At 42.1% G+C, this 27,335-nt stretch overlaps 1 protein-coding gene across 2 annotated transcripts in view; it reads left to right on the top strand.

Moving 5' to 3' along the window:
* MET (MET proto-oncogene, receptor tyrosine kinase) overlaps positions 1 to 27,335 on the top strand; it is a 51,163-nt gene that overhangs the window by 8,421 nt on the left and 15,407 nt on the right. For both annotated transcript variants that reach the window (XM_026648739.1, XM_026648738.2), the window contains exons 5-10: positions 4,682 to 4,846; positions 5,820 to 5,919; positions 17,454 to 17,672; positions 23,041 to 23,187; positions 25,831 to 25,987; positions 26,558 to 26,698. In XM_026648739.1, coding sequence (XP_026504524.1) covers positions 4,682 to 4,846; positions 5,820 to 5,919; positions 17,454 to 17,672; positions 23,041 to 23,187; positions 25,831 to 25,987; positions 26,558 to 26,698 — 929 coding nt within the window. The remainder of the gene's footprint in view (positions 1 to 4,681; positions 4,847 to 5,819; positions 5,920 to 17,453; positions 17,673 to 23,040; positions 23,188 to 25,830; positions 25,988 to 26,557; positions 26,699 to 27,335) is intronic.

Raw genomic sequence — 27,335 nt, 5'->3', positions numbered from 1 at the left:
TTCACAAGAGTGTGTTTGCTTTGTATTATGAACTGGGTTTGATTAAATGTTTTGGACATACAAAGTAAATGAACCCATCCCCTAATGCTATGTAGAAGTGGCACTGTAGTACTTGAATGTGCTAGCTTTCAGTTCCGGCGTAGTCCCTGTGCCCTACAGGTCAGGAGAAGATTTCACCTCTTCTGTAATGCATACATTTCACTACAGCCCGAGAGGAAATAAAAAGCTGATGACAAGTGATGACAGCTCCTGACTGTATAAGAATTGCACACATCCTATTATTTTTGTCTGCCCCACCCCCACACCAACCCATTTGTTCATCTGGTCCATCTGTTATATCTTGTCTTTAAGACTGTAAGACCGTTGAGGTATTTTCTATATGTTTGTACAGCATCCAGCACAGTGGGGCCCTGACCTGCTTGAGGCCTCTAAGGCCTCCCCCTCACCAGGTCTTAGTTGACCCGGGTTCTGAGACTAGCTGCTTCAGGTTTTGTTTTGCTGTGTAGACATATTCTAAATGCTACCTCTGTATAATCATTAAATAATAATAGCTATAGGTTTTGGGCTGAGAAATATCATGAAGTTGCCGGCTATTTTGCTAATCTACAATAATAATATTTGTATTATTGTAGTGCTTAGCCCTAGTCATGGACCAGGACCCTGTTGTGCTAGGCGCTGTACAACACTGATGTTGCAGTTATTGTTACATACATTGTGCCCGGTCCTATCCTTGGTTAAATGGGTGTGATGCATACTTCAGGTAATAGAAGTTGTACCCATTTTCTTTGGGGCAGAATTGGTCTAAATTTTGAGTTTTTCCACATGGTTATGGAGAAACCTAATGGCAAAAACTTACACTTGTGGGACACATGAGAGAGCAATGGTCTATGAGTTAATGTACAGGACCCAGAGTCAGGAGGGCTGTATTTCATTCCTGGCTCTGACACTGATTTAACGTACATTCTTGACCAAGTCATTTGAGCTCTCTGAAATTCCATTTCCCAGTCTGTAAAATGGAGATACTTACCTTGCAGGGAAGCAATTGGATCTAAGGTGCAAAGTATTGTATCATGTATGCTTTTTTTAAATTATGAGAATTGCTCACGCAAAATAATGGCATACCTCCTCTGCAAATATGACTGCAGGAAGTATGAAAAACACTTCAAAATAATGAAAATATTGTTGCCCATCGGGAGCCTGTTTCAGTTTGTTCAGGCAATGAGTTTGATTCTCCTCACACTCGTACTTGTTTTACACTAGTGTAACTCCACTGATTTTGGTTAAGTTACTCCTGAGTTTCATTGGTGTGAGTGAAAGTGATGAGCCTTACATCCACTGATCTCTCAAACTACTAAATACATAAAGGCACAAGTTGACTCTCACCTCCTCCCCCAGACAAACTCAGATAGCCTCCACTGCAGCCAAATCGCCACCACACAATTACAATATGGTCTTTTGTCCTTATTTTTTTTAGTATTGACCTTTGTTCATTCTTCCTTTACCTTTTGAAAGGCCCTGTGACCTGTGCTGGGTGACAAACAATTATCTTAGGCCACTTCCACATGTACACTATTAGGTGACTTTCAAAGCCTACTCAGTAAAAGCCCATTGCCTCATTACACTGCTCTACAGCCAAAATGCTTCTGAAATAAATGTAGTCAAACTTTACTAATTCTGGGTCACTGAGAACGAAAATGATGCTTAAAATTGTTGATTGGCTCTAGTTTTCAAGATATGCTATTGGGTCAGTAAACACGACCCTTGACTTGGGAATGGTGGAGGATAAGTGAGTTATAAAGGGAAGGGATCTCAATTTAAACCAGAAATGACTAAAATACATCTTTGACTGGATCTATGAATAAATCTATGACTGGGTTTGGACAGTACTTGCTTTTTAGGCAAAACAATGCATGATGCAATCTGAAGCTGGTATTGCGTCATACATGATATGAATTGCATCATGTTATTCCTAGAAATCATGGATGATGCAATCATAACGAAGCTTACATCACTCTGCTGAACAAATTGCCCTATATCAGCTCTAGAAATCATACAGTGTCGTGCTCTCTTATTTGTCAGTGTTTGATTTTGCAAAGGGACACATTTCTGTTTAGCCAAAGTGAGCAGAGATGCCTGGTACTTGTGTGAACAGTGCTGATAACTTCTGCTATGTTTGTGGTGAAGTGACTTTTGCATCACAAAAGCGCAGTATAACCACTATGGTTAAGAAAGCCTATCACCTTTATTTTGGCTGCAAAATTGGAGATCAGGACAAGAGGTGGGCCCCACACATATGCTGCAACACTTGTGCAACAAATCTTCGCCAGTGGTTGAACAGGAAAAGGAAATCTATGCCTTTTGCAGTGCCAATGATTTGGAGAGAGCCAACAGATCATACCAGCAATTGTTACTTCTGCATGGTGCCTCCAGTTGGGAAAGGTGTGTCAAAGAAGAAAAAGTGGACTGTGCGTTATCCAAACATTCCATCAGCTATATGCCCAGTACCCCACAGAGAAGGACTGCCGGTTCCTGATGCACCAGAATCATTCTCACTTGAGTCAGACGAGGAAGAGGAAGAGGATGAAACTTCTGGTCCTGAACCATCAATGTCACAGGACCCACATTTTCTCCCATCCTCCTCCTCTGAACCACACCTCATAACACAAGGTGAACTGAATGACCTTGTCAGGGATTTGGAACTACCCAAGAATAAGGCAGAGCTGTTGGGCTCCAGACTACAGCAGTGGAATCTCCTGGCAGGTGATGTTAGGGTTTCCATGTTCCGTGACCGTCAAAAGGATCTTGTCCCATTCTTCTTCATGGAAGGTGATCTTGTAGCCTGCAACAACATCAATGGTGTGATGGCAGCCCTCAACATCGTTCACGATCCAGATGAGTGGAGACTGTTCATTGATTCATCAAAGACGAGTCTTAAAGCTGGTTTACTGCATAATGGCAATGTTTTGCCATCAATTCCAGTTGGTCATGCAGTCCATATGAAGGAAACCTATGACAACATGAAACAACTTTTGAGGTGCATAAACTATGACCAACATCAGTGGCAGCTTTGTGGCGATTTGAAGGTTGTTGCTCTCTTGCTTGGTCTGCAGACTGGATACACAAAGTACTGCTGTTTTCTCTGCGAATGGGATAGTCGTGCAAGAGATTCCCACTACATCAAGAAAGATTGGCCACTCCAACAGTCATTGGAGCCTGGGAGGAAAAGTGTTCAGCATCCACCACTTGTTGAATCAAGGAAGATTTTGTTACCACCCTTACACATCAAGCTGGGTCTCATGAAGAACTTTGTCAAGGCCATTGACAAAACACAAGCAGCTTTCAAGTACCTCCGTGGAAAATTTCCAAGGTTAAGTGAAGCTAAGATAAAGGAAGGTGTCTTTGTTGGTCCTCAGATTCGTGAACTTCTTCGAGATGATGCATTTGACCATGCACTGCGTGGCAAGGAAAAGACGGCATGGAAAGCCTTCCAGTTAGTGGCAATAAATTTTCTCGGAAACAACAAGGCAGACAACTACAGGTTGTTGGTGGAAAACCTCCTCAAGGCATACAAAAGCCTTGGTTGCAACATGTCACTAAAGATAAATTTTTTGCACTCTCATCTAGATTTTTTTCCACCGAACTGCGGCGCAGTGAGCGACGAGCATGGCGAGCGATTTCACCAGGACATTGCAACAATGGAGAAACGCTATCAGGGCAAATGGAGCCCATCAATGCTTGCAGACTATTGCTGGACAGTGACAAGAGATGCTCCATTTAATGAATACAAGAGACAAGCCAAGAAGCGCCGAGTAGACACTGAATAGGACTAAACTATGTACATAATAGTTTTTTGCCTTTTGTTTCATAATAAATTTTATCTAGATAACCCTTTTGCTGATTTTTAAAGTGTTACATAAACAGGACAGGTGAAATATTATCATGTAAAGCAACCATAAACACATGAAAAGACCTAGGTTTACAATTTATGATTAAAACTCTACTATCTACACAATATACATAGACATAAAATGTAAAAACTTAAATATCTTAGAAACAGTAGCCAATCAGTTGTTTTAATTGTCATATTTGAATTCAGCACATCAAAATACATAATAAATAGCACATTTTATCTCTGAAGCAGACGACTTCTCAAAAATTGTAGACCAGTGTTATTAAAGGCTATGGGCCAGATCCTCAACTGATGTAAATTAGGAAAGATCCATCAGCTTCAGTGGCACTACGGCAATTTACTACAGCTAAAGATCTGGCCGTGTGTGGCCATATATATGCAAGGTAGTTGGAATAGGCTTAAAATGCTAACATTCTCCAAGAGCAAAATCCCAGTTTAACTTCACAGAGCCTGTTTTTGGAGGGCCAGGGTCATTATAGAGATTGTACAATGTCAGTCTTTTCTCATCAGAGCAGGACTGGAATGACAAGGATAAGGATATTTCAAAGACTGTTTAGCATAAATGACATTATTGTCTCATCCTCATCTCATATTTATTTTTGAGGCCCTGATTCTGCAATGTGAATTGCTTGTTTGGACCCCAGTGGCAACTTGTGCTAGTGGATCCTCCTGCAAAATCAGGGCCTAATTTAGGATTGTGTTTTAAACAGATTATGTGTTTTGTGATTATTGCAAGACAAGTTCCCTTCTTCTTCTGTAATTTCCTTTCAGTGAATCTGATAGTACTGTAGTGTGTTACACACCTGCACAAAGAATTCCATCGGAATATCCTGTTAAAATGGAGATTGATTTAGCTATTCGAGAAGCTAAGGTTCATTTTACGTACAAGGAAGACCCTATTGTTTTTAAAATTCATCCAGCTAAATCTTTTCTTAGGTGAGTAAAAGTGTCTCATAGATACAGGAAAGTAATGAATGGCAGAATGACACCATTGGGCAAAAATCTATCAAGAGAAATTGGATGTTTTATCTCTAGCTGCCATGCCAATTGCTTCTATTATGGTCTGGTTGCAGAAAACAGATCATTTCCTTAGAAAGGTGAAGGGGTGGATTTTTCTGTCAATTTTTGAACATAATTTAACTTTGCTGCTGCTGAGTGTATCTTCGATGTCCAGCTGAACTACATGCATCTAGCTATTCTGTTCAGACATTCCATTGATTACAGTGGTAAATAATTTTAACATCACAGTTCAGTAAGATGCAGGGAAGTAAAGGGGTTCTAAGGCAGCACAACTCATTCATACATATGTTATATCTGTTTTCACGATAATACTATTTTTGCGTGTGCATACATATAGAGCCCTGCGCAATACAAAATTTATATCTGCATCTGATTTGCGATCCACAAACATGGTCCGCAGATATAAAGCACATATCTGCGGATTTGCAGGGCTGTACATATATATATATATATCTTATTATTTATCTTGAGCACAACCATCTGTCTGCAAACAAGTCAGCAATGAAAAGGAAAGCCTTTTTTAAGATTATGCTTTGAAAGCAATGTGTAAAATACGCTAGCAAATACTTAGGAATTTTTTTTATCTTCCTTTAAAATGCACATTCCCTTTTTTTGTTCTGGTGTATCAGAAATTAAATACAATTATTCAGTTTTTTACATTTTTTTTCTCTTTTGTTCCTGTTTGTTTGTTTTTTATCTTGAGTGTGAAAGAAACTTAATTCCCAGAAATAAATATCACTACTATAAGCTATATTTCAGCTTGTATTTCCTATTCCGTTTGTATGTCTTTGATTTTGTTTCCATGCTGTAATTTGATCTAAAATATATTTGATTATATGGCTTTTTCTAGAAAATACAATAGTAATGATTCATTTTTAATTTTTACCAGTGGTGGAAGCACAATCACAGTTTATGGAATCAACTTGAATTCAGTGTATCTTCCTCAGATGGTGATCACTGTACCTAAGCTAGGAAAGAACTTCACTGTGGTGAGTCAGCCTCCTGGATGATAAAATATCATCTCATCATCGTAACCTGAATGACTCTGTTCTCTTTGGTCAGCCTGGCTTGTTTGTACCTTGTACCTTGGGGGCTTGATCCTGCCCCCATTGGAGTCAAGAGAAGTGTCACAAGGGAATTGGTCCTTGTGAGTAGAACTGGGCCCAGTGCCCCAGTGTCAGAGCAGATAAGCCCAATCCAGCCAATTCAAGGGAGCTAGGCTACAAGTGGGCCTATAAAGGGCTGCCAGAGGGCAGGAAATGAGAGAGGGAAGAGAATGGGTGGGACAGGCTGTGTCTAGTTCCCTCGAGCAATGGGCCAGGTTCTCAGGGAAGCAGCCCTGGGGCTACTGCCCCAGGAAGGAAATAGAGGGGACCCCAAATTGGGAAGCTGCCAGGAGAAGGAGGGCCAGAGACCAGTGGAACCTGAAGCTGGGGGGAAAGGAGTGAGTTAAAAGACTGTTTTCTATTATGGTACTTGGTTGGGGTCAGAAAATGAACCTTCCAAAAGGAGACTGGGCATAATAGTGAGTGTTTGGAAGCTGGGGAGAAGCCCCTCCTTGTTACAGGAAGGTTTTCATTGACTCCGTTGGGAACAGGATCAGACCCGGATTTCATTATCTGCATAATTCTGATTGATTCCGCTACATGCAATAAAGCTCAATGATCATTTGAAAACTAGATTTTTTAAATCTGTTTAGCACTAATAATAATAATAATATCTTATAAAGGATGCTATAGAGGAGTTTTGCAATTTGAGAGCAATAAAATAGTGCAAAGTAAATAATTAAATAATAGGGACAAATTATGCTCCCATTGAAGCCAACTGCCAAACTGCCTTTGACTTTAATGGTGTGGGACTGGACCTGTGCTTGAGACATGAGTGATGATTCAACCCAAATTAAATTGCAAGTTAAATTGCAAAGCGCAGTTCAAAAAAGCAAACATAAAGATAAGCACAAATAAGAAATCACATCACGCTTTTTTTTTTTTACATTTTAAATTAAATCACTGAAGAAGAATAAAACATTGGAGCCTGTTGCTATGCTCCCTGGGTTTTTGTGCTTCTGTACCGGCCTACCTCCTGTTGAGTTTCACTGCCAGTCATTCCGCCACCAATCTCTGCCCCCAGATTTATTCCTCAAGGCATGTTCCACATTGCAAAGGGAGAAGGGCGGGAGTTAATATTGACAGGGTCAGCACTCAGATCCTGCAGGGTGTTACCAGATTTGCCCGTTATTTTGGGGTATGTTCATTTATTCGGGTTACTCTTCTGGGAGGGGGGGGGTTCTGTAATTCTATCAATGTGTACTGCTTGTATCATGTGTGTTTTCATATGGAGCTCTACTTCTCCCTTATGCAAGTTCCCTTCCAATGGAGCTAACCTGCAGGACCTAGGTTCCCCAGGCCTGGGTTCCTCCAGCCCCAGAACTGGATGAACACACACACTTACATAAACAGAGCAAGTCTGAGCAGATCGGGTCAATCGGCACTTTCAAGCTGACTCCCTTATATGTCCCTGGACTCAATGGGCTGGATCAAGCAGCACTTTCAAGCTGCCACCCTTATGTGTCCTAGATTCAACACGTCCCTATCCCCACTCTCACATCACAATTGTACTGGTAGTAACCTACTTGATGAGCAAATCCCACAGTATTTTGGGCGCTGCAGGGATCTTTAGCTTAGGTAAAAGAAGCGTTGCTGCAGAGTAAATGGGGGAAGCTAAAAACACAAAAGAGTAAAGTTCAGCAAGAGAGAGAGAAGCAACCAGCTTAACCACAAAAGTTATTTATTGAATAATAGTGATAACTACACAAGGAGGGCTAAACCAACATAACATACATTATTAAAGGTTAATACCTAAGGTAGAAAGGAAAACAGAGAGAGAGAGGGAGGGATCTCACCCACTCCATGAGGCTTGAACTGGTTGGGTTCCCAAGTGATGGTGGTAGCTCAGGGTCCTGAGTGCTGGAGACAGGCAGAGCCCCCAGCACGATCAGTCAGGAGAAGATGGAGTCCCAGTGGAACTGATGCATAGTTTGGGTCTAAGCATAAGAACACTTACTTGAACATAGTTAGGGGTTTTTGTAGAGAAACAACAATGGTTCAAGGGAGAACACTAGATTTGTTTATGGGTAAACTGATGACTCAAGGGTTTTCTTTAGGCTAGACAATAGGAGCTGATCACTCTTGGCTATGGGTGGTGTTTTCTTCCAGGGAGCTCACAATGCAACTAGGCTGCTTCAGTATTTTGGATATCAATCAGGGATTCATTACTAGAATTGGTCTGATAACTGCTGAGCTGGGTGTGGGCAGGCATAGGTTCATTAACATCTGGAGCAAAGATTCCCATGATGCAGTGCTTCCCTTCTTTTCTGGTCCCAGAGTTCAATGCGGTTCTCTGTTCTTCATTCTGTACGCTAATCCCTGTCCTATCTTTCATGCTGATGAGGCTAGGGGAGTTGTCTCTGCCCTCCATTCTGTATGCAAATGGAGATGTCTTAATCTTGTCACCCTTGTCAGGAGGGGTCTAGGTGTGTCTCCCAACGCCCTTCACTGCTCTCTGCAAGCCTTGTCTCTGATCGGTTCTGGTTCAAGCAGAGACTGGGGGGGCGTGTCTTTCATGAGTCAGACAGGCTAGATACTGCACCCTGGTTCCCCAAGAACACAGAGCTGACTGGTAGCAAGTGGTTGGTGGTGCAGAATGGGCTTGGCTGCTGCCTACCCCATCCCACATTGTGAACTTTGAGCCCTAAACTATGAGGAACACCCACAGAGGAGCTACTATAGTGTCAAGAGAAGGAGGAGATATTACTCTTCCTTCCATTTCCCTCAGCTAGGATCCAGAGCATCCAAGTGCCCTGCAAGTAAATGACATAGAGCCACAGCTCCATGATGGGCAATATGTGTGCACAGAAGTTGACTTCCCCCAGTGGGAGCTGCAGGAAGTGCTGGGCAGCCTGAAGCTTTAGGGAACACAGCAATTAGCTAGCTTTGGAGAGAGTTTGCTCTGCTCTGCCTGTTCTCCTCAGCCCTTTGAAGAAGTCGGTGTTTGAGCTGGTCAAAAATAATTAGCGGAATAGTTTTCCATCAGAAAATGCAGTTTTCTCAAAATCAAAATGTGTCACGACAAAATTTTTGACAGGAATCATTTAGGTTTTCTCATTTCTTTTTTATGTCAGAACATTTCATTTCAGTAACATGAAAGTGTTTCATTTCAACTTTATCATTTTGATTTATTTCACTTAGACTTTCTTATATTCAAGTGTTAATTTTAATATTATATATATTGTATTTACTGTTTTACATTAAACATTATAACACTTTGACATTATCAAAACATTTCCCCATATTGTAGGAAAATAATTCCGCATTATTGAAATGAAACATTTTGATGTTTCCAAATTGAATTTTTTCAGAATTTCTGTTCTATGATGTTGAAATTTTGACCCTTCCTTCCAAGTTAGATGGAAATCAGATTTTGAGACGTTGGAATTTCCTTCCAAATGGAAATTCCATTTTCTGACCAGCTCTAGTTAGTTTCAAGAATAGCACTAGCTCTTCTGAGGCCTTGCATTCCCTGATGAAGAGCTCTAGTATGTCCCATCCCAAGCTGAGAATAGCAGGAGGAGAGAGGCTCCTTCTTTCTTGTGCGGTTATATAAAGGCTTTGTATAATCTGGCCTTACCATCTGGAAACGAATTTTGAGCTCATGTGCCTGCCTGCAAAACGAAGTCTTTCTAACCTCTGCAGTAAGTCTTATTAATGGATCTCTTCTGTCCCCTAAGCATTTGAGGTCAATATTTTCTCTTTGAAAGCCTATACTTTGCATTGATTCCCTAATAGCAAACAAGTGGTCATTTGGGAATTTTCTACTGTAGTGGTATGGCCCACCCTCATCCCCATCCATTGATTCATACTCTTAACGTCTTCTATAAAGGAATGTCCCATGGTGTCTGAGGTGCAAAATTAGGAAGTACTTAGATTTTTAGACAAACTCTCCTCTACCTCCACAGCCTGTAGAATAGACAGTTGTCACATCTATGATCCAATATGGATTTGTCCTGGTATCAGGCCAGGTATTTTGTGGCTTTTGCATTGTAACAGCATAAGATCATCTCTTTTCTCATTATTATTTTTTCATTTCAAGCATTTACAAAACTGGGCCCACAATATCTAGCCCCTTCCATTGGATAGCCTTGAGAACCTTTTAATTGCTCCCCTGTGATGCTGCTCTCTCTCTCTCTCTTCTATTCCCAGGCACCTCCCATGAGATTAAAGGAATAGTATAAAAGCTTTCTCAGATTTGGGATATCTTGAATCTATCCATGTTTGTAGTACCCGTCAAACCCAAAAGCCTGGGATCATGCGAGTCTCGGGTAGCTTTATGAGATAATATTGGAGGTAACTTTGCTTGTTTATTCCATTTCATGGAAATCACAGAAGCTCATCATTTCCTCTCTTGAAGAACTTTCTGTCTGCCCCAACAGATACTGAGGGTCAGATTCTCTAGCTGGATTACCTCAGTCATACACAGCGGCTGTAAGCCTGCCACAAATGCCCAGCAGAGAATTCCCTTGTTGGAGAGGAACTCCCTGCAGATGCTCGTGGGCCCTGCATCTCTCCTGGTATATGGACTGTGCATGAGGGGCAAAAAGGGGGAGTGCTGAAGATACACCAATCCTCCAGTGATGTAGAGTCCATTAAAGACCCTAAGCCAGTAGTAGAATTGGTAGCAGCTGAAATTTATATTGAGGCCAGGTCTGGTCTTCAGAATCAGGAAGCCAGAATCGTGTAAGGCTGTAGCTCTGTCTACTGTTTGGTGCAGAGATCTGACAGCTTGGCGTTTGTACCATCTGGACTAGACACTCTTTTTCTGTGTTTTCATCCAATAAGATGACTAGAAGAGAAATAGGGGCAGATGCCCCTGAATCATTAATACCCACTGGTGCACCAGCCTAAACAGCAGCATCTGTCCTTGCAAAGGCTGGTGCATTCTGTGACAGATCTTCATGACCAACAGACCAAGTAAGGTTACGTCTGACGTTCTCACCAAGAGAGAAAATCCTGTTGAGATGGGAGATTGCACTCCCCAAGCCAGCCATTGAATTCCTATCCCTACCTCTCATTTTGTTGTCTACCAGATTACTGAGAAATCACCCTTTGGACTCTGAGATACAGATATCTAGGGGAACAGAAACAATATAAAAGTCTCCCAAATTGCTGTAGATCTTATCCATCTTTCATTCATCATTGGAAAACTCCAAAATTTTAGACTCTGTGTCAAAAGTGAAGTTCTCCTCTCTGCCCCTTCTGACCGTTTCAAATCACATTTGTTCCATGTTATCTGGGTCAGCTGCTGGGTGACCCCTTAAATGTGGAGAAAGATTTCTGCTCTTTATCCTGTTGAAAAAAATCAAACTGTGGATTGAAGTTCAGGTTCTGTAAATCAAGCTTTCATTAATTGCCTCAAGAGTCACATTTTATGAAGGCAAAAATACATATCTTTAAGTGGTGAGTCAAATGGATTAAGTGAAGGGTCATTATTCTCTGTTGGGTAAACTTATTTGCTATATGCTTGTGAAACACTCCACATTTTTGGCATCTTTTCTTCCTCATTTTCTTCTGATGCAGATTATAGTCACAAGCAGAACACAGGTTCAGCTTTTAAAGTAAATGTATTTTAAAACCTAATTAAATAAAAGTTAAAGGTGCTGCCTGATAGGCAGTATCTTAATTGAGTAGGCAATTGATTGAATTATAATTCTTTCCTTATAGATTCTCAATCCAATATTTCTTGAAAACTAAACCATCATATTCTTCAATTGCTAAAACCAATTTCAAGGTAAAAATGTCATGTCAAATCACGTAACAAAAAGGGCATTGCAAATAAGATTTATCTTGACCTTACCAATCAGTCACATTGCATCACCTCTAAAGAGTATTATTAGATTTTTATCATTCTCTGAGAGCATCCTCTTCAGAGACTGGCCTGATAAAGTAGATGGCTTCAGAACCAATTCCAACAGATAGCCACAAACAAAGTTATGAATACCACTGCTATTGATTTAAAAGACATCACTACTGTACAGTAGATAAGATGTGTAATGAATTCACATTAATCAAATAAGTATAATGATTACCTAAGACATATTTGGTTGTATAAATATATGTATTTTAGTGATGACTTGGTGACCAGCACAATGCTATAGGAATCTTTAAAAAGGATAGTCATAAATAAGGAAAAAATAGCTTGATTCTATATTTTCATCATACATTTGTTATTAATACATTGACTCAAATTATCTTCTAGGTCCAGAGCACATCCTCAGCTGGAGTAAATTGCTATGACGATTTACATAAGCTCAGGATTTGAGCCCACCTTGTTTAATAGTTATTTTTAACAATTCATTTATACTAGGCTAGTCAGTTTAATATATCAGGGTGTGTTAGACCTGAGTTCATAGACTTGAGTTAAAAAGAGAATCCTACAACAATGTTCCATTGGGCCAAAGAAACTTGGCTACATTGCAGGAGACGAGTGAGCTGGACCTGTTGGGGACCAGACAGAGATGGTAACCACTGGAACAATTTACCAAGGGTCATGGTGGATTCTTCATCACTGACAATTTTTAAATCAAGATTAGAAGTTTTTCTAAAATATCTGCTCTATGAATTCTTCTACGGCCTGTGTTATACAGGAGGTCACACTAGATGATCACAATGGTCCCTTCTGACCTTGGAATCTATCATGAATTATTAACGCTCTGAATGCTCCTAGCCAGCTGAATTTGAAAAGACATTACAGGGAGGAAGGCACCTGCATGTAGTTAGGCCCAGGGTGTTGTCAGTACTGACTTTTGGGCCTGTTCCTGCTACCATTGAAGTCGATGAGAGTTTCGCAGGCCCTTCCGTTAAAGCTTGACATGGCAAGGGGTAAAGCCCACACCTAAATATCTGAAGGGAGGCCCACAACAGCAACAAGAGAGAGAGAGAAGCACCCATTTAGAATATGTTCCTGTTACGTCTGTTTGCATTAATCTTCAGCATCCCAGATTGTCTTAGCAGCAAGAAAAGCTATCTCCTTTCTCCCTACAGCATGCACACAAATTTAGTTTTTAAATTCTGCTCTGCCTTAGACTGATCCGTAAATCAGAAAGAAGGGGGTCTGAGCAGGATTTAAAACTCAAGTCTCCATGCACAGGAAAATGGGCAATATAGCAACACGAGAACCAACACTGGTCAAAAAATAAGGGGAATTTAAAATGTATCCTGTTAAATTCTGAGCAGCTCTCATTGGGACATTTCTGCCACCTGTTGGTTTTTCAGAAGGACACCAGGATAGTTCTTTAAAAAAATCAAAGAAACTTGTAACTACTAGAGAAATTGGGGCATTTCACTGCAGAACTGAAGTTCAATAAGTGTTATACTGTTGGTTAAAATACAGTTTTCACGCCAACAGCAGGTCACCTTGTGACCAGGGAACCAAGTAACAAATGCAACTGAAATATAGAAAAGATAATAGTTTAGTTGTACTATAAAATTATGGTGCCTGATTCTACCTTCTGTTGCACCCCAGAGATCACACTGGTGTCAACAGGAATGCGTAGGTATATCTGAAGACAGAGTATGGTCCATAAAACCAAATAGCTCTTAGTTACATGGGTGCAATTCCTATTATCTTCAGTGAGAGCTGCAGCCATTTTACTGAGATCAGAACTGGGCCCATAATCCGTAGCTAAGTAAAATTTGTAGTACAGATTTAAAACTCCAGTGTTCCTTTCCAGATCCTTAAAAGTATGTTTTGCTTGGCAGGGCTAAGATTTCGCACTGTTATGTATGAAAACATGAATTATTGTGGTGATAAGAAAAAGTGCTGATCTATAGACAGATAATTTAATCCCACTTTTCAAGCTAATGTGAGTAAATAGCTTTAACCATTATTATACTAATTTGATATAGAGCTAAATTGTACTGCATTAACTTGGTAAGAAAGAAACAAATGGAAATTAATTTCAAGGCAACATTCAGATTGGATTTTATAATGAGAACCAATATAACTAAAAAGGAGTATTTTGGCTCTATTTATATATAGAGAGTTATTCAACAGTAATATTGGTTTTCTAAAAAGAACGAGGAGTACTTGTGGCACCTTAGAGACTAACAAATTTATTTGGGCATAAGCTTTCGTGGGCTAAAACCCACTTCATTGGATGCATGCAGTGGAAAGTAGGAAGATATATATACACAGAGAACATGAAAAAATGGGTTTGCCATACCAACTACAACAAGACTAATCAATTAAGGTGGGCTATTATCAGCAGGAGAAAAAAAACTTTTGTAGTTATAATGAGAAAGGCCCATTTCCAACAGTTGACAAGAAGGTGTGAGTAACAGTAGGGGAAAAATTAGCATGGGGAAATAGTTTATACATTGTGTATAAACTCCCACTCCCAGTCTTTATTCAAGCCTAATTTAATGGTGTCCAGTTTGCAAATTAATTCCAATTCTGCAGTTTCAATTTGGAGTCTGTTTTTGAAGTTTTTTTGTTGGAGTATTGTGACTTTTAGGGCTGTGGGGTGGTTGTAGGAAGACCAGATAGCAAGTGTGAAAACTTGGGGTGCGGAGTGGGGTGGGGTGGTAATAGGCACCTATATAAGACAAAGACCTGAATAACGGGACTGTCCCTATAAAATCAGGACATCTGGTCACCCTAGCTGGTAGTGCTAAGAACCATCATTAATGTCCCAACTGTCAGCCATGCTACAGACAAGTATAGTCTCTATGAGGTGGCTGCTGAGCTGGAGGGTGCAGTGCACTTGCTTACCTTTGGGGGAACTTCTTGTGGAGCTGAAGTAACCCCATCTGCTTATGAGCTGCAGGCAGCAGAGGGAATGAACTCAAAGTAGAGAATACAGGCCTCTGTAGGATTGACTCATATTAGAGCCTAAGAGACAGTCATTATGCCCCCTAGATACGTTTACTGTAGATATAGGCTTTCCTTGCTTCCTCTGCCTCTTGACTAGGCCAAGCAAAAACTGGAGGCTCTGAACTGAGGGGGTGCTATGTGAGACAGTAGGGTTGCCAGGTGTCCAGTTTTCGACCAGAATGTCCGGTCGAAAAGGGAAACTGGCAAGGTCCAGTCGGCACATCTGACCGGACACTAGAAGTTCTGTTACCTGCAGTACCTGGCCTCTACTACTGGGGGGGGGGGGGGGGGAAGAGCAGTAGCTGCTGCTGGAGCCTGGAGAAGTGGCTTTGCTTAGCAGGTGCTGCTTTTCCCAGCTCCCAGCCTGATGGAGAGAACTGGCTGGCTCTCAGACCGGACTCCAAAGTAGGTACTAGCGCCATCCAGGTGGGTAACCTGTCTGCCCCCCGCCCCACTGTGTTCCGATTTCCCCAGTCCCTTGCTCCAGGGATAGAGCCCCCACCCTCCTGTGCCCCAATTTCCCCTCTCCAACCCCTCGTTCCAGGGACCGACACCCCCCACTCCACTGTGCCCTGATTTCCCCACCCAAGCCCCTCATTCTGGGGACTGACACCTGCCGTGCCCTGTTGTGCCCTAATTGGACAGGCTCTGCATCAGCTCCTCCCAGTCTGGCTCTGCAGGCAGCAGGTGAGTCCCAGGGGTCGGGGCAGGGCCTCAGGGGAGGGGGTGGGGCAGGGTGTTAGCTTTTCAGGGATTAGAAAGTTGGCAACCCTATGGGATGGAGGGGATTTTCTGATGGGGGGTTGTTTTGAGTCATGATCAGATGGAAGGGGTTTTGTGTGCATAGCGGGGCATTGCCCAGGATGAGGGTTTAGGGGAAGGAGAAGATTTCTAAGAAGTGAGTTAGGTTTCTGGGAGGGAGTTGAGGGGGAAGGTTTGGCAGAGCTGAGGTGGGAGAATGGAAGGAATAGGAGTGGGAATGATGGAACTGTTGAATGATGGTGAGTGTAGATGAGCCAGTGGTATACAGTAGGGAGCAGGAAGGCAAGAGTACAAGCAGTCCCGCAGAGACAAATACTCTTTTTTCTGTGCCCTGCCCTGTACTGTAATGTGCCCTCTGTTTTCATTCTGAAATGAGGAGGATGCAAAGTGGGGGAAGAGAGGGATCCTTTCTTTCTATCTTCCAATCAACTTCCCTCATCCTCCACCAAACCCCTCCTTGGGACATCCACCACCAGTGTCCTCGTTTGAAAATCTGGTCAACATGTCAGAGGAAACGCCACCTATTTTGGCAGCAACTGCTACCACAAAATACCAAGCATTTTGTTAAGGTGAATATTGAAATAAATATTAAGTGCTCTGCTTTTGGTGTTCACGTATTTCCTACCCTTGGCTTAGCTGACTCCTGTTTACACCCAACTGAGGTGCACAGTAGAGGAATGGAGATGAAGAGGTCAGAATAAGGGAGACATTGGTGGGGGGAAAATCGAGATTTCAGAATTTGTTTTCATCCCTCATTGGAAAGAAATTGTGACTTTTCAAAAAATATTTGAGAGAAAGACCCACCCCAGAATAGCCAATAAGTCAGTGGTTGGGGTACTCACCCAGACCCAGGTTCAAGTCCACTCTGAGCCTGTGGGCTATCGTGGGGTGGGAGGTCTCTCTCTTTCTGACCAGAAAATTCCATCCTAAACCTGAGAAACCTTCCCAACGAATCAATGTGTTCCGATGAAAAAAGATTTTGTCAAAAATATTCCTGACCAGCTCCAGTGGCAGCTCTACCATCTTCTCTAATCATTTTTTTTTTTTTTTAAAGAAAAGATATAACCAAAGACACAACCCTTCAAAAGCTCATTTTGGGATCCTTTTTCACAGCTGCTGTCAGGAAATACAGGTTGAAACGGATCCTGTAGCATACAACATATGGGGAGACTGCAGTGGTGCTCTGCATGGGCACATTAGTCCACCTGAGCATTGTATGTTGCAGGACTGGAGCCTTAACTATATAATTTTAAAAGAAAATTAGTACATTTTTGGCACAGGTTCTCATAGCATGAGTTTGGCAGCCATGTTCTGGTCACTTCATGTCACTTTGGCAGTATTAAGGGAATGGCACTCCAGCAGATCTCCACATGGGAGTCCCTCTGACAGAGACTGGTTATTCTGGGTTGTGGCTGTGTTGTGTCACTGGAGCAGTAACAAAGTAGCCAGAATATAATATACTGATGATCCTTGGCTTTGAGATTTACTTTCCATTAATTATCTACAAAATATTTGCCTAAAATGTGCACCCTGATGCTAGGAAATATGTTTGCTAATATGCTTCCTCAAAAGTGTGCAAATGCCATCAAAGTGAAATTTTTGCACTGATCACTCAGATCTAAGAAAAATGCTGCATAAGATGCATGAGAATTTTACTTTGATTTTTTTATAGCAAGATACCTACTGCTCTGCAGCTTTTATAAACTTTATTTGAAAAGAGTTGCCCATTGAAGAATATATTTTAATGTAAGTATTTGTATGGTGTTTGAAAATGTTTATGCACCTCCAGTATATTAAATGCATCTCTCTATTCTGTACCCCTTTCTTATTACAGACATGTAACCATCGTTCTAACACAGAGATAATCTGTTGCACAACTCCCTCTCTGAAATCCTTCAATCTGCAACTACCCTTTGCAACAAAAGTGTTTTTCATTTTTGATGGAGTCAGCAAACAATACTTCGATTTTGATTATGTGAATAATCCTGTATTTAAACCTTTTGAAAAGCCAGTGGTGATCTCAAGGGGTAATCAAAATATACTGGAAATTAAGGTAAGAAATACTTAGATTTTTTTAAAATCATTGGCTTTGATCTACTAGACGTTATGCAGATAAACTGAAACACTATTCAGTAAACAATATTATATAATAATATTTCAGTTTACACCAGCAAATAGGTACTAAAACACAAACTATCTGTCATAACACTTATGTGTAATAGGGGGCTGATGTTTAATGAAGGTTTGAAGAAAAGATCTAAAGGATCTCTGCAGAAAAATGTTCAGCAGGGAATATCTTGAGAGCATTGTTCTCTACTTGTACCACATTCTTCTGAAGTCCCAGTTGTCATGAACTATAGATAAAGAGCTGATTTCAGATATACCAGGGGAACACTTGGCACACTGGGTGGGAATGCAAAGGTGACTTTCCTGGTCCTCAAGGGAGCCAGGGGCTAATTCAGCCCCAATGCAAGTTAGAGCAGCCTCAGGACTGGTCTAAATTGCACCAGCTTTTAACAGCCTGTTACAAGTTGTTATACCAGAATGGATAACCCAGAGCACAGCATGCTCCAGTTATATCTCGTCCCACCATGAGCCCCAGAACACTTGGGGAATCTTCAGCTGCACACTTAAGAATTAGCAAGAGTAAGGATCTAGCTCAGAATTTTAAATGGTTGGTCTGCAGACTCATCTATTCCTCCTCTATGGTTTTGTGTCCTTTCCACTGGAGGAAAATGGAACTGTCTTAGCAGCACTGGCATTCTAGATCTTGGATTCAGGAATTACTGTTTCTGCTTCGTTGGAAGCAGTGATGATGGTAGAGGAGTTTGGTTAAGGACTGGTTTATTGGAGGGTGACCGCAATGACACTTCAGCCCTGTTGGTTTACCTTGTAGTCATGGTGCCCTAGGCAGCTGCCTTCTGAAGCCTAATGCCCGGATGATTTCCTGGCAACCAACTAGAGAATGATGTTAGTCAAAGCTGGTCTCCTAGAATAAAGCATGAACAGGCAGCAATTTAACATCTTCCTCCAAATAAAATTAGTTATAGTGGGATGTGTCCATTGAAACACTGAGGTGACTTTTAGAATTTATGTTCAGGAGCCAAAAGATCTTTATAAGCCATACTGGCAACACTTTCCCCTCACCCCTAAACACAGACAAAATCACACACACATAAGTTTACATGCCTCATGGTCTTATTTTGAGCAATAATTAAGCAACCACAGCATGAAATTAAATGGTAACTTGCTTCAGTGAGCAAACTGTTCTATCAAACCAAAGTTCTTTTATCTTTTTCTTAATTAGTTTTAGAAGGGGGGAGAGCTTTTATCACGAGTTTTTCAGTCGGACTAATCTAGTGTGACACATTTGGCTTTCAACAAATGACTGGATACTGACTGAAAGTTTCTCTCTGGTTTCCCTTGATGAACACAAGATGTTTTATAAAAAAATATTGCTCAGAAAAACTATATTTATTCAACTGCTTTATCTAGGACTTTGTCCATCTGGGCATCGTGTTCCCGAAGTGCCAGATGTTTTTTGTCTTCAGTGGGGGGCTTCCAAAACTCCATATTATACTCTGTGTCAAGGTCCCTCATCACAGCCATCTTCCTTTGCCAAGTATGTGACGCTCTTTGAAGTCTTATCAATGCTACTCATATAGGCTGGTCAGAGGGGTCATGGCAGAGTGACACGAGGCACTCTCTTGGTCAATTCCCACCCAATGAGCTGAGAACACTGCTTCTGAAATGCTCCCATCTCCTGCCAACTTGCAAAGCACACAAGTTAGGATAAATCTTATTGTCTGTCAAACTAGGACAACCAAAAACTCGGTCTGGACAAGAAAATGTAATTACTTATTGCCTGCCAAAAGAAGTCAGTGACCCGTTCTTATGAACTTTGGGCCTGCTGACTGCCCAGTGCATCCTAGCTGTAAATGAAAAATGACCTCCTGTCCAAGTTTGCTTGTGAACTCCACCAAACTGCAGAAGGAATGGATGGTTTGTCCACATGGCCGGCTCCTTTGTTGAATTCCTTCTAAGGCACTACTCAACCAATTGCCCCATACCATACTTACAGGCTAATTATACATGTTTTCATCTTCCAACCTCCCAAATGCAATATCTGTCTGTTTATTCTTGGGTATTTCTGTCATCCATTATCATAGTACGTAACTGCAGTCCAGTGGCATTCACAAGGAAGCCATAGGAACAGACCAATGTTTGCTTTAAGCCTCTGGTTGGACATGCCAGGCAAGCAGGGCAACAAGGAATTTTAACAGCCAATCAGATCAGGTCAGCAGCTTGTCCCAGCATGTAGGAAGTGATAGGCAAATACATAGAAGTAGAAGAAACAGCTGCAACCGACTCCATAGCAGCTCTAGGTCAGAATTATCAGTGAGACACTTTAACTTGTCTTCGCTCTGCATGTGATCATTACTTAAGATTCTCTTGAAAATGCCCATCAGTGCTGTCCTGAGTCAGAGGCAGGCTGTTTAATTAAGTGCTGCTGCATCTGAGCCCCTACAAGATTGTGCACAAGTGCACTACAGTGTCTGGAGCAGCTGTTTGCTACCCCTTTGCTAGCTCAGGCCTTTCTGCCTCCCCTTCCCTTCTCTGTGCTCTCCCCTTTAGCAGATCTTGTTTTCTCTATTGGTTGTAGCTGTGGGTGCCTGCCTCCAGGATTGGTAGTTCTCGTAGCTACGTGGGGGTGTGATCAAGCTGCTTTCTTGTAAACCAGAGAGACTCTCCTCCCCCCTCTGTCTATGCTTAGTATGGAGTTTGTAGACTCCATTACATTAAGAAACTTGTCCAGTCCATTTTTAAATGATTATTGATCGATCTCCTTCCATGTCCTTTAGCAGATTGTTACAGTCTTGAATCTCCCCATTAGGAATTATTCTGACATTAAGCCTGCATCTTCCATTCTTAAATTGTGTTCCATTATTCCTACTTATGATCTGTAGGACCACTCTAATCCTTCAGTGCTGTTCAACATGCTTCAGATACTCATAGTTGTGGGAGCCGATGGTATATAGAGTTGATCTGTGATGGCTACTCCAAGTAGTAACTAACTGCCCCATCTGGCTTGAGGGGGAACCAACTTTAAAAACCAGGGTGGGGATGGGTAACAGATTCTTTTTAAAAAACAAAAGAACTAACATGAAAGGGAATCTTATTCTTCCACCCGGTAGTACTCAATAGGCACTCCCTTCTATCCCTAAAATATGTGACACATTCTGTGATCCTTAACTGAGCAGAATTCCCATTGAATAAGAGACTTGAGTAAGGACCTTAGAATTTAGTCCTACAAAACTATCCTATACTTATTATGATCTGCTCTGCATGGGTACAGGGATCTGCTCCCATGGAACTCATTGCAGGGTCGGGGCTATGTGTTCTTCAGCACTCCTTTCTTAGGGAAAAATAATAATAATAATTAATAATAAATCCATAGCTAGCCAATGGTAAAGTGTGTTCTTATTACTGTTACCCTCAGCCTGCCTGCCCCACTTCCCTCCGATTGTTTGTTAAAAGTACTCTGCGTTTTGTCTCAAATTAGATTGAAAGGTCTTCATGGCAGGAGCTGTATCTTCTTAAATATTGTATGCTGCCCAGCACCAAGGGGACACTAATCCTAGACAGGGTATTTGTCTGGTTTTAAGCTGGACAGCCCTGTTTTTAAATGGTTTGTCCCTGTCGGTACAGAGACAAAACCGGCCGTGGTTGTGTCTGCTACCATGGATGGGGGAATATGACAGGACGGAGTCCCGATCCTGTCTCTTTTCTAGCCACAGACCACTCAGAGGCTTTCTTCTGGTCAAACACCTTTGCAATTTATTTAGTGTTCTCCCCACCACCCTAACAAATTTACACAGCTCTGTATTTACAATAGCATACACTCCTTAGCTCCTTAGAAGGTATCTTCCACCTGAGAGATCTCTCTTGGCTCTGATTCTGAAAAGGCTACCAGTCTTTCTTCCCCCATGGGCACTTCCTTCCTGTACCCTTCTACCTTCTTGGCTAAATAGCCTTGCAGCTCTCTCCTGCCCATCCCCAATCTATCACCTAGGCACAGCTTTGCCCCTCAGGTTCACTCCGGGGCAATTTAATTGGTGATACAGCAGTACAGCTGCTGTTGCCCAGCACACTATCACAGTGACACCATTTTGAAGAGCGCACCGCTCTTCCCCCACCATCGTGACTTTGTACACACTGTGTGTGCAAGGTCACACTGGCAGGGTGTAGTCTCACAGCCAGGGGCAAGTCCAGGCTATTTCCAGAAGTACCCGAATGTCCAGTATTCTGAGGGTGCATGAGTGGCCACCCTCCTTAATCCTGAACAGGGCCTTTGGGCACTAACACGATACAAGTAGCAATAATAATAATGATTCACCTTAGTCTGGGATGTAGTCAAGGGCAGTTTTCCTGGGTAAGGAGTGCAGAATGGGGTCCTTTTAATGCTGTCATTGTTTCTGGTTAATGCTCATCTTTGGTTTGTAGAACAATTTATCCAATTTACTGGGGTGACCATATTTCCCAAAGAGAAAATGGGATACCCCGAGAGGCTGGCCCGTGCCCTCTCCCACCCTGCATGGAGCTGGCCCAAACCCCCCTCCCCCTGCACGGGGCTGGCCTAAGCCGCCTGGCATCACTGCTCGCCCAAGTCCTGCCACCTGGGGCTGACAGCCTGAGCCCTGGTACCTGGTGTTGCCACACACCTCCCTGACTGTTCCTCTGCACTCTCCCAAGGGAGGTGTGCCCTGCTTTTTTGGCAAAACTGGGCATTTGTCCCATTTGCTCTTGCCAACTGATTATCAATAAATGCCTAGTTTTGCCAAAAAAGTCGGGACATCCGGGATAGGACTTAAAAAGGGGACTGTCCCAGCCAAAATAAGATGGTCCTACAATTTGCCCAATTCTATGAGAGCAATTTGCTGTCAAGTTTCACTCCCTTTGTAAATATAATGTATCTCCCCATGCCATTTACAAAACAAAATGTTTGAGATGCCTACAATGTAGTGGATAACAGAATGCCAGTTTTGTATAAACAGGGCTATATAATGCTTCCTTTCTCATGTGAATTATGCAAAAATGTGAGACAGTAAAAAAACCCAGCAGAATATGTTCCTTGGATGTTTACATTTTTAGAAATCATGTGGGTTTGCATGAGTGTAACTGAGAACAGAGTTTGGCCTTAAACATTTTACTTCCCTTTTTGTTTTTCTGCCATTTACATTAACAGAAATTAAACGTGCATTGGCTGGGCAATAGAAGACTAATTGTGTAGTCTTTTGTTTGATTTCATAATTGTTGCTTTTGCTACCTTAAAATAACGTTTTCTGAGTCAGTAGTAGAGCATCTCCTTAAGAATTATATTAAATGATTGTTAATATAATATTTTTTAATTTTTTTTCTAGGGAAATTACATTGATTCAGAAGCTGTTAAAGGTGAAGTGCTAAAAGTTGGAAATAGAAGTTGTGAGAACATCCGCCTACAGTCTGAATCAGTTTTCTGTATGGTTCCCAGAGATCTGCTGAAATCCCACAGTGAGCTAAATATAGAGGTGGGATACCCTCACTCCATATATGATGTAGCTAATAATGATGCCATTGGAATTATGGTGCCTGCAAACTTAAAATGCAACTCTAATCCTCATGTTGGTAGTGGTTTCAGTTCATGAACTTTCCCTTTTGTGTGTGTGTGTGTGTCGTATTATTTCTAAGTTCCAGCTTTCTTCAGAAAAATGTGAATTCTTTTACGTGAAACATTATATTAGGTGTTGTACAGACAAATAACAAAAGATGGTCCCTGCCCCCAAAGAGTTTACAATCAAATTGTAAGACAAGAGACAACAGGTGGATGTGGACAGATAGACAGGGAAGCATGTGGAAATGTTGAGGCAATAGTTTTGGTCCTGTTCCTGCAGGCCTTCCTTGGAGTCAATGGGATCAGGCACTTTGTGCAGATATTTAGGACAAGTACTTGAATCCAAGTCCTACACCTTTTTGTGTAGAAAAAGCATGAAATAACCTGTTCTCCACATACACAGTTCGGTTTTATTAGTTTGATAAAATGCAGATATATAGGACAAGTACTTGAATCCAAGTCCTTCACCCTCTATGAACCAAAACTTGGTCCCGCTGAGTTACTGAGGATGTTGCCATTGATTTAAATAAGGCCAGAATTTGACCCTGTGTTGATTCATATGGCATTACAAGCATCTTTCAAAATTGTTAAGAAAATTGTTGAGAAAAGACAAAAATCACAGGAGCGAGAGCCGCGGGGGGAAGTGGGGCCAGGGCTGGGAGCTGGGCCGTGGTTGGGGGCCGAGGCCAGGGCCAGGCTACGGTCAAGGCCAGGAACCAAAGCCAGGGCCTCAGCTGGGGGAGGGGCTGGGACTGGAGACGAAGTGGAGCTGGGAGGCTCCCTCCCCACCTCCTGTGGGGGCTGGCCCGAGCCCTGTCACACCCCTCTTAACGTTTCTACATGCCCCTCTAGTGGGTGCGCCTTGCAGCTCGGGGACCACTGATTTAGATGGTAAGCTCCTTGGGGTAAGGACGGTTTGTTTGTCATGTGTTTGTACAACACCTATCACAGTGTGGTCCTGGTCCATGACTGTGCCTCTTAGGCTCTACCTGAATACAAATAAAATAATTATAAGAGAAAATTTCTGTTAAATGCACAGGCGCTAATTCTTGGATATAGAGCTGACAAACTATGAAATCAAATGTTCTCCTTATGCTTTCCCTTTGGCAAATACATTTTCATAGAAGATTGAAAATGCCATGTCACTCATATTTAATCTATGTATATATGATATTAAATACACAGACACTTTTACATTTATGTCACTGGTTATGTAACTTATTTAATCAGTTCTATTATGTCATATTTCCTTAATCATTTGACTCCTAACAACCACAGATGTGGCACATTCTACATGTGGAAGCAAAGAGTTCAGTAGTGAAGGGGTTAATCATGTTGTCTACTCGTTTACTGGCAAAAAGTCTTGGAAATTGTTGTCTGCCCAGCAAAGAAGAAATTTTGCACTTTTGATGGACGAATCCTTCATTACAGTACTCAAAGGACTGACTTCCACACAAGAAAGACGAAGGATTGCCAATGCATTCCAGTTGACTGAGATAGTGCCATGTGTCCGAAAATAATTTTGCCCTGGTAGCTGGTCAGTGTGTGTTTGCTTGTTTTTTTAAAACTTGTTGACTAGCTAAAAATTGGCAAGGATAGAATCACATGACCGTGGGAACTATACTACAGAACCTGCAGCATATTTCAGCCAGACGGACATGTACTAGGGCTGTTTTAAAATCAAATACAGTGCTTTTTCCTATAAACCCCCACTTTTGCCAGTGCAATTTGAGTAAAAGGTGATTAACACCAAGTGGCAGTTTAGATTGTAAGCACTTCAGAGCTGGGACTGTCGTCTTTGTTCTGTGTTTGTGCAGTGCCTATCACCATGGGCGGCAGGTATTGTAGGCCAGCAGAGGCTAAGTCTCCCCTAACCCAGGCCTGTGGCTCCACCTACATTCTGCCCTGAGGCCCCGCCCTCAATTCCCCTCTCCCCTGAAACCAGCGGCGGCTCTGCTGTGGCCAGTGGCCCGGGGCAACTCAGTTCAGCCAGCAGCCTGGTGCTCAGGCCCGCCGGCGGCCTGGTGCTTGGGCCCACCGGCATGGCTGAGACAGGTGGGCCAGGGCTCCTCCAGCCACGGGGCGGGGCTGGGGCTCCTCCAGCTGTAGGGGGGGCAGCTCGGGACTCCAGCTGGCGAGGACAGGGCCTTGGGCAGAAGGGGCGGGGCTGGGGGCTAGCCTCCCCAAAGGGGAGGTTCACCTGCCACCTATGCCTATCACAAAGGGGTTCTGGTCCAGGCCTGCGGCTCCTATGTGCTACATAATGCAAAGAACAAAGTAATTGTCTGTGTGTGCAAATGCTGGGTTTCATGTGTACAATATAATTTTGTGGGTGTGATGGCTACTTGGCTTCTTGAAAGGATGTGATGAACCGCAGAGGACTATTTCCACCAGTCCAAATTCATTACTCCAAACTTCTCTCCATGGTGGAGCCTTTCAGGCCAGGATTTAGCCCATAATGGGTATTTCAGAGTCACTATTTCAGTGCTAATATGTATTATATATTTTTGGTGGATTTTTTATTTTAAATCTTCAATATCTTTTTCTTTGTTTCTGTTAGTGGAAGCAAGAAGTTTCATCAACGCTTATTGGGAAAGTGCTGATTCTGCAAGATCAGAATTTCACAGGACTGATTGCTGGAGTTGTCTCAACATCAGTGTTATTTTTATTGTTGTTGGGGGTTTTTCTATGGATGAAGAAGAAAAAACAAATTAAAGGTGCATCATTGCTAACTTCATGAAGTAATTTAAAAAATATGTGGGTTCTTTTAAAGCTTAAACTATTTTATGCACTGCCTAGATGTAATGTAATATCCTTCTCATATACCCTGCCAGTAGAAATTGCAAAATATAGGTTCAGTCTTCGGTTGCATTTCAGCTCCTTTTTGGTGCCAGGGCTGTGTGAAGGGCCAGAAAGCAGATCTGGCCAGCTGAGAATTCCCCTGAGGTTGGGGAGCTCTCAAGTGGGGTAAACCCTAGCCCGTCCTCTCCCCCAGTCAGTCTTGGCCTAAGGGGCGGGAAGAGGGCATGGCTGGAGTGAACTGTACTTCATCTATACTCAAATGTTGTGGGGTCCCTTACAGCCAGGGACTACAGCCAGCTGGTATAAATTAAAGCAGCCCCCAGGCTGCTCTAACTTTTGTTGAGGCTCAGGACAGCACATTTCCCTGAATTTCTCTGGTGGCCCCCCCTTCTCAGTACAGCCAAAAATCTAGCCCCTATACGTGTTCCAAATTAGGAACTCACTATACATGAGTTTGACACTGTTTCTTTCAAACCCCCTTTCAGATCTGGGTAGTGATTTAGTTCGTTATGATGGAAGAGTGCACACTCCTCATTTGGATAGGCTTGTGAGCGCAAGGAGCATAAGTCCAACTACAGAAATGGTTTCTAGTGACTCTGTAGACTACAGATCAACGTTTCTAGAAGGTGCGTCTCTGTTGTTAATCTGAGCAGACACTGCCATATTTTTAACTTTCTTGTTTTTCAGCTATCTTCATATGACCACCTGTTTTGAACTATATCTTATTGCTCAATTTTTCATCAGACCTGTCTGTCTTTTGTTAGGGACCTTCACCTGCTTTTTTATAGAAAGTAGACTTCAGGAGTATTTCACCAGGTTAAACTGAGGTGGGGTTTTTTTTAATTTTTATTATAGTCTGAGTGGCAAAAAGAGATGAGACTAGTGAACACGTTGTAAAATCAGTGTAAAAAATTTATAGAAAAAAATACCATATTCCAAACCTTAATGAGGAGCTGCAGATTTATGAATTTTTCACTCTTATATGTTTATGTAGGTCTACCAGGTAAAAGGTGCAATTCTACTCCAAAAAGAGCCTGCGAGGATAACATTAAGGGTGTCTCAATGACTCCTACATCAGTTATGCTCACTTAAAAATGAAATGACGTATATTCTAACTGCCCAACACTGCAACTCAACTGATGGTTCAAAAATCAAGCTGTACAATTAAGTCTGCTTATGTGGGTCTTTCTCAGTCTCTCCTGTCAAAGCTGTTCCACTTTGTACAAAATGCTTGAATAGTCACTGGGATGGAGACTGGCCTGA

This window comes from Terrapene carolina, unplaced genomic scaffold, assembly GCF_002925995.2.
Source record: "Terrapene carolina triunguis isolate 2854851 unplaced genomic scaffold, T_m_triunguis-2.0 Scaffold68, whole genome shotgun sequence".
NCBI lineage: Eukaryota > Metazoa > Chordata > Testudines > Emydidae > Terrapene > Terrapene triunguis.
Note: the sequence above shows the minus strand (reverse complement) of the source record. Positions and strands in the feature narration are given on the sequence as shown.